Genomic DNA, 8,340 nt, shown 5'->3' on the forward strand with positions numbered 1-8,340 from the left:
CCACCCTTACCCCAGATTATGGCCATTCTAGAAAACCTGACCATGTTTTCCGGCTCAGCTCAGCCCCTTAAAGTCATAGACTGTTGCTCCTGGAAAGAATTTGGAGAATCAGTCTGTTCTGTGTTTTTCAAATTATGCTCCTTTTAAAGCCTTGAGGATCACCCCAAGGCAGTCTGGGGGATGGAACCAAAAGGATTAGATAGATCCAAAGTTCTACTTAAATCTTTTTTATATATTGGTTTCCATTTGAAGAACAATTCCTACTGCCATAAAAAGTTTGAAAACTCCTGAGCTATTCTAGCCCCTTTCAATTAAAGAAAATAAAATGGAGGCTGGACGTGGTGGCTTACATCTGTAATCCCAGCACTTTGGGAGGCCAAGGCAGGAGGATGGCTTGAACCCAGGAGTTTGAGATCAACCTGGACAACACGATGAGACCCTGTTTTTACAAAAAATTTTAAAAATTGCTGGGTGTGGTAGCCTATGCCTACAGTCCCAGCTACTCAGGAGGCTGAGGCTGGAATATCACCTGAGTCTGGGAGGTTAAGGCTATAGTGAGTCATAATTGCACCACTGCACTCCAACCTGGGTGACAGAGTGTGACTCTATCTCAAAAATAAATAAATAAATAAAATTAAAATTAAATTGAGGCGGAGAGAGGAGAGCTACAACTGTGACCCAGGTCTCCTGACCCCAGAGCTCTTTCTCCACTGTCCTGGCTGTCCCCTTTACTCTCCCCACATCCAGGTTATGAGATTTGGTTGGCTGGTTTGACCCCAGCTTTGAAATCAAAATGCTTACCAGGGTACTGAGCACCTCCTGACTACCAGGCATTTGCTAACACTGTAAGCATATAGGATGTTCAGTTCAGTTGCATGAACCAGAAAGCACAAAATACCTGTTTGGCCAAGATAAAAGTTTATTTCTCTTGGATAGCAGAATGTTTGAGGGCAATTTTTTAAAACACAAGAGGGGAATTTTTTTTTTTTTTTTTTTTTTTTTTGAGATGGTGTCTTGCTCTGTCTCCCAGGCTGGAGTGCAGCTCAATGCAGCCTCCACCTCCTGGGTTCAAGTGATTCTCCTGCCTCAGCCTCCGAAGTAGCTGGGATTAAAGGTGTGTGTTACTACACCCGGCTAATATTTTTGTATTTTTAGTAGAGATGGGGTTTTGCCATTTTGGCCAGGCTGGCCTCGAACTCCTGACCTCCAGTGATCCACCCACCTCGGCCTCCCAAAGTGCTGGGATTACAGGCATGAGACACTGTGTCCGGCCGAAAAAAACAATTTTAATTTTATTTCTCTATCACATAGGCAGTGCAAGATTGGTATGACAATTCCACAGAACTTTCTGGAACCCAAACTCCTTCCAGTCCATCACTCCATCATCCCAGGGGTGTGATGCTCATCCTCGTGTTCCAAGTTGGCAGCCAGAGCTCCAACCATCACATCCACATTCCAGGAAGCAGAGTAGAGGAGGGCAACAAATAAAAGGAGCAAATGGAGATACTGTTTTTTAAAGAAAGTTCCCTGAAAGGTGCCATATACCACTTCTATACATGTCTTCAGACAGAACTGGTTGGAAAACAAAAAAAGATGAAAAATGTAGACTTTTATTCCAGGCAGCCAACTTTCCAGCTAAATATTGGAGCTTCTATTTCAAAGGAAGAAAGAGGAAGTGATATTAGAGTAAGAAATTGAAAATCTCTGCCACAAAAGAATTATTTTTTTAATCCTCATAACAGCCTATGAAATAACTTCTGTTATTATCTCCATTTTACAGATGAGAAAATTGAGGCTTAGAGAAGATTTTTGTGGGTTTTCGTTTTGTTTTGTTTTGAGACAGGGTCTCACTCTGTCACCCAAGCTGAAGTTGCAGTGGTGCCATCATGGCTCACTACAGCCTTGGCCTCCTGGGCTCAAGCAATCCTCCCACCCAAGTCTTCCAAGTACCTGGGACCACAGGCACATGCCACCGCACTCGGCTTATTTTTGTACTTTTTGTAGAGACAGGGTCTCACCAAGTTGCCCAGGCTAGCCTCAAATTCCTGGCCTCAAGTGATCCTCCTACCATGGCCTCCCAAAGTGCTGGGATTACAGGTGTGAACCATAGTGCCCGGCCAAGAGAAGATTCTTGACCAAAGTCTATACTCAAAAGCCCTGACCAACATCTCACTGAAAGTTATGAGAGACTCTGAGGCAGAACTGCCCAGCCAAGCTGCTCCCAAATTCCTGACCCAGAGAAACTGAGAGACTATTTATTTTTGTTTCAAGCCACTAAGTTTCAGGGTCATTTATTAGGCAGCCACTCATCTAGTTTATGGTGTGTGCCCTCCAGGGGGACTGCATTTTAATAGGGGACTCAGAGAGGCTGCCCACGGAGCAGTAAAAGCTCTAGGCTGGAAGTCAGGACACCTGGGCCTGGTCTTACTTCTACCTCATAAAAGCTAGGTAGCCCTGGAAGACACGCTTCAGGGCTCTGAATGTCAGTGTTCTCATCGTAAACACTTCTTTAAGGGAAGGGGCAGGTGTTGAACTAGACACCCTCTCGGATCTCTTCCAGCTTTCATGTTCTAACTGTTGGAAGAGAGAAACTGGGAGCAGAGCGCAGCACCCCCGGCCAGGCCAGCAGCTACTTTCTCCCCAGCTCGCAGGCTGCAGCCGAGGCCACGGGAGGAAAGGAGGCCCCTGGCCCTTTCCTCGGTTGAACGCAGGCTCTTCACCCCCGGAGTCGGCCTGTGACCCTTTCAATTTGGTGGGTAGAAGTCTCCGGGAAGAGCCTGTACAAGTCACAATACAACCCCTCTGGAAAAGACTTGAGGCTTAACCCATAAGCAGCAATGGAAAAGGAAAGCTACAATCTCTAAATCAGTGGTTCTCAACCAGGAACAACTCCCGGCTCTCCTCGCCAGATATCTGACATTTGACAATGTTTGGGACACTTTAGGTTGTCACCACTGGAAGGGTAGGTGCTACTGGCATCTATACTGCTGAACTCCTTCGCTCGCTCACTCTCTCATCCACACCCATATACCCACACATACCCCAAGTCGCTTGTCTCTGTGGAGGCTTGCCCCGGTTTCTCAGTAGCTCTGGTGGATCTGGGGGTTAGGGTTCTAGACCGTCAAGGGGCCAACCAAACTGAAACCTGGAGTGGGGTCACCAAGAGGCAGAGCCCAGTGGGCCCGAAACATACATACTTTCAGGGAATCTCGTATAGATATATGCATGAACACGGCCTTGGGGTGGCAGAAGCGTTAGCGTTATCAGCTTTGGGGTAAATCCATTCTCTGGAACCTTGGCTTTAAAGAGCTCCCGCAAAGCGCAGAGCTTTCCTCTGGGGGCGCATTTCTGCGGCCCAGAGTCAGCACGGTCCGCTCGCCTGGAAACATCCCCGGCGGCGAGTATAGGCAGGCTCGCAAGAACTCTCTCCCGCCTGCGTGGGAGGCAAAAGCCGCCCTGGCCGCCCCCGCCGCAGCCCTGCGCCCAGCGCCCGCCAGCCCCTAGTCCCACAGCCACGCGCCCCGCAGCCCCGCGCCCTTCAGCCCACCGCGCTCTCGCCCGGCAGCACTGCCCCCTGGTGGGCGCCCGGAGCAGCGCCCGCCCGCTCCTCGGACACCCAGGCCGAGCTGCTCCCAGCCCGCTCCAGACACTACACCCACCGGGCTCCGCTCCCCACGCCCGCATCTCCCAACTGCCAGCCATAGGACCAAGCAGAAGTGCATCCCAGACCTTCCTGTGGTCCCAATGGACAATGGCCAAGACACCACAATCACAATGTGTCTTGCAGGTCATAGCTCCCCTTTCTGATATTTTCAACTCATGGGTATGGCTCCTGCTGGCTTCCTTCACGCTTGCTCTGCACAAAAATACACACACACTCACACGCTCACACGCACACTCCTCAGTACTCCTGACATCCAACCAGGTGCCGTGGACAGAAGAGCCATCATCTGCCCAGCGGTCTGGCAGCCTGGAGACCTTTCCCCTGGCCTAGTGCTCGCTGCCCGTCAGGTATCAGTTTGGACGCCGCATTCCAATCCAGGAAGCCTTCCTCACCAGGGCAAGGTATTCTCACCACACCCCAAAACTCTTTTGCTCTAAGGCAGTGGTCTCCACACCCCAGGCCGCAGACCAGTACTCCTTTGTGGCCTCTTAGGAACCGGGCTGCACAGACGGAGGTGAGCCCCGGGGCGAAGGCAAGCATGACCGCCTGAGCTCCACCTCCTGTCAGATCAGCAGTGGCATTCGATTCTCATAGGAGTGTGAACCCTGTTGTAAACTGCGTATGGGAGGGATCTAGGTTGCATGTTCCTTATGAGAATCTAATGCCTGATGATCTGTCACTGTCTCCCATCATACCCAGATGGGACCACCTAGTTGCAAGAAAACAAGCTAAGGGCTCCCACTGATTCTACATTATGGTGAGTTGTAATTATTTCATTATATATTACAATGGAATAATTATTATTATTCTTACAATAATTATTTCATTATACGTTACAATGTAATAATAATAGAAATAAAGTGCACAATAAATGTAATGAGCTTGGACCATCTGAAACCATTCTCCACCTCACACTCCCAGCCCTTTCCAGTCTGTGGAAAAAAGTGTCTTCCATGAAACCGGTCCCTGGTGTCAAAAAGGTTGGAGACCGCTGCTCTACGGATTGATTGGTTGATAAATTGATGCTTGGATTCAGTCTCCCAGGCCCTGGGTTTCTCTCTGGGAATACAAAGATGAGGTGGCCAGGCGGGGCGGGTAGGGAGAGGCCAGACTGGATGGCTTTATCCCACCAGACATCCTAAGATTTGGGAAGAGAACAGGTTTTCTTCCAAGTGAACCCCCAGGCCAGCTTCCTAAAACCTCCTCTTTCCTAGCTCAGCCCACACCCCTCTCCTCCTTAGTGCTGCCTCCCTTCACTGCTTCTCGGGGTATTTTCCACAGCTGGTTGTAGGTAGCGGTACCCCTCCCCGCCTCGGAGGGAGGGCATGAAAAGGTATTACAGGAAATTTCACCAGGGACCATGGGAGAGAAAGAGGAAGCCCTGGGCATGTGTGTGCCAGCACTTGTCAGTGTGCACCTATGTGTGCATGCAAGGTGCGTGCACACACGGGAGGAGTCTAGAGGTTCCACAACGCTAAATCCATTCTGGCGGTTTTAGCTAAAAGTGGGGAGGGGATTCCACATTCCTGGCACAGGACAGTGTAGTGCGTGGTTCAAATAACGTTTGCCCAAAATTCACCTTCACCCAGAATCTCAGTATGTGACCTTATTTGGCAATGGGGTCTTTGCAGATGTCATTAGTTAAGATGAGGTCATACCGGATTAGGGTGGGCCCTAAGTTCAATGACTGATGTCTTTATAAGATAAAGGAGAAACTTAGACACAAGGCCACAGGGACACAAGGAAGAAGCCCCATGACAGTGGAAGGAGAGACATGGAGCAGATTCTTGCTCAGAGCCTCCAAAAGGAGCCAACCCCGCCCACGCCTTGATTTTCGACTTCTGGCCTCCTGAACCGTGACAGAATAAATTTCTGATGTTTCAAGCCACTAAGTTTTGAGGTGATCTGTTACACAGCCATGGAGACAGGCCCAAAGGCCATGTGAAAGACCAGGAAGAACACACAAAGCTCTGAGAGACTCGAGTGAAGGGGACAAGGGGGAGACGCTCAAAACCAGAAAGACTGGAAAGGAAGGCAGGGACCAGATCGTGGAGGAGACTTCAGATCACACTCAGGGTCTCCAATCAGGTTTGTTTTGTTCTAAGAGCAATGGGAAGGAACTGGTGGGGCCTGAGCAGGAAGGACACTGTCAGATTTCTCTCTAGAAAGACAGCTGTGGCTCCAGCAGGACAGATGGGCAATAGAAGGTGGCACCTTCTCCAGGATAAGGAAAAATGGATGGATTTGAGACATTGGAGAAGTGGAATTAACAGGATTTATTTACTTATAGATTGGATATGGGTTGGACACAGTGGCTAACACCTATAATTCCAGCACTTTGGGAGGCCAAGGCAGGAGGATCACTTGAGCCAAGGAGTTTGAGACCAGCTTGGGCAACATAAAGAGACAAAATTTAAAAATTAGCCAGGCATGGTGACACGTGACTGTGGTCTCAGTGACTCAGGAGGCTGAGGCAGGAGGGATCCCCTGAGCCCAGCAGAGGGAGGCTGCCTTGAACTATGATTACACCACTGCACCCAGCCTAAGTGACAGAGCAAGACCCTGTCTCAAAATAGATTGGATATAGACAACTGAGGGAGGTGGGGACTGCCTCTGCCAACTGAATGTAAAGTGACACCACTCACTGAGAAAGTGGACAAGGCCCAGATTTAAGAGAGGTATAAGTAAAGGCAAATGTGAGTTGTCTATGGGCATCCAATAGAGATGACCAGGAAACAATGAGACTTGCAGACCTGTCACTGAGCAAAGAGAGATAGCTTGTGACTCCTCACTATGGCCACAGGCAGTACCAGCATCCAGGACTGTTAAGCAGTAGATGGTTTTGATTACTAGCTGCCATTTACAAAAACCTGAGGATGCTCAAGTCCAGGATATAAAATCATGCAGTATTTCTATATAACCTATACACATTCTCCCCCCGCCTTTTTTTTTTTTTTTTTTTTTTTTCTGAGACAGAGCCTTGCTCTGTCACCCAGGCTGGAGTGCAGTGGCACGATCTCGGTTCATTGCAACCTCCACCTTCTGAGTTCAAGCGATTATCCTGCCTCAGCCTCCCGAGTAGCTGGAAGTACAGGCATGCACCACCACGCCAGCCTAATTTTTGTGTTTTTAGTAGAGACGGGGTTTCACCATGTTGGCCAAGCTGGTCTCCAATTCTTGACCTCAAGTGATCCGCCCACCTCAGCCTTCCAAAGTGCTGAGATTACAGGCGCCAGCCACCGCTCCCAGCCCTCCCCTATACTTTAAATCATCTCTACATTAGTTATATGTAAAAGCTATGTAAATAGTTGTTACATTGTACTGCTTCCAGAATGACAAGAAAAAATACTTCTACCGCCCGCGCCGCCCCCAGGAGCCGCGGGGACCCTCGCGCCGTCGCCGCCGCCGCCTGGATCCCCGCACCAGGCCAGCGGAGAAGACCTTCAAGCAGCGCCGCACCTTCCAACAAAGAGTAGATGTCCGACTTATTCAAGAGCAGCATCCAGCCAGAAGCCCGGTGATAACAGAACGATACAAGGGTGAGAAGCAGCTTCCTGTCCTGGATAAAACGAAGTTCCTTGTACCTGACGTTCGAGACGTCAACATGAGTGAGCTCATCAAGATAATTAGAAGGCGCTTACAGCTCAATGCTAATCAAGCCTTCCTCCTGGTGGTGAACGGACATAGCATGGTGAGCGTCTCCACACCAGTCTCAGAGGTGTATGAGAGTGAGAAGGATGAAAATGGATTCCTGTACATGGTGTATGCCTCCCAGGAGACGTTTGGGATGAAATTGTCAGTGTAAAACTAGAAAAATGCATCTATTCTAGAATTTTTTAAACCCTTACCAAGGGAAAAAAGGGATGTTGCCAACTGAGATCGATCAGTTCATCTAATCATAGATCATCAAACAGTAGTGTTCCCACCTGGGAGCGTTAGAAGTTGTGTTTGTATTTCAAGCGGAAGAACTGAGCTCCAAGTGAGAACGTTCAGCTTTGGAAACTATATTATTTAATATAGGCTAGTTTGTTTTCAAATTTTAAAAGTTTAAAAATAAAATACTTTGCATTCTAAGTTGCCAATAAAATAGACCTTCAAGTTATTTTAATGCTCTTTTCTCACTAATAGGAACTTCCAATTCCAGCAGTAATTTAAAGGCTTTCAGAGAGACCTTGAGTCTTCTCTTCAGGTTCACAGAACCCACCGCCTTTTCAGATAGAAGTTTTCTACTCAGCTAGAGAAATCTCCCTAAGAGGATCTGTAGGCCTCAGCTGTGAAGCATAATCCCTGCAAAACGCATTTGCCGTAATAGTTGGCACAAACGCAGGGTAAATGGGGTGTGTGTAAGAAAACAGCCCTGACTGTAAACTGCTGCTCGAGGTTCCTGACTCCTAACAGAACTACACCCAAAGTCCACACTCTTGCAGGGGTAGACATTTCTTATTTGGTTTGTTCTCTAGTTACACACATAAAGATACCACTCAAAAGGAAACTTGAGTAATTTATAATTTTGATCCAGTTTCTCAAAAGACCCTGGAGAAAGAGTGGCACTTCTTCTGTTTCAGCTTTTGTCTGAGTTCAAACTAGTGCCTGTGTTGGTATGGAAAGAAGCAGTGTACCAGTGTCATTCTTTAGAACAGCGGTAGAAACCACAGAATAGTATAACTAAAAGTATT

General features: G+C 48.2%; 1 protein-coding gene across 1 annotated transcript; it reads left to right on the forward strand.

The window, feature by feature from the left end:
• The first annotated feature begins 3,825 nt into the window (after positions 1-3,825).
• LOC100994071 (microtubule-associated proteins 1A/1B light chain 3B) lies at positions 3,826-7,859 on the forward strand. Its single transcript, XM_034929766.3, has 2 exons — positions 3,826-4,065; positions 6,996-7,859. The coding sequence occupies exons 1-2, from the start codon at positions 3,826-3,828 to the stop codon at positions 7,467-7,469; spliced, it is 714 nt and encodes a 237-aa protein (XP_034785657.1). The 3' UTR covers positions 7,470-7,859.
• The last annotated feature ends 481 nt before the right edge of the window (positions 7,860-8,340 follow it).

The sequence above is a fragment of the Pan paniscus genome, chromosome 11 (genome assembly GCF_029289425.2).
Source record: "Pan paniscus chromosome 11, NHGRI_mPanPan1-v2.0_pri, whole genome shotgun sequence".
Classification (NCBI taxonomy): domain Eukaryota; kingdom Metazoa; phylum Chordata; class Mammalia; order Primates; family Hominidae; genus Pan; species Pan paniscus.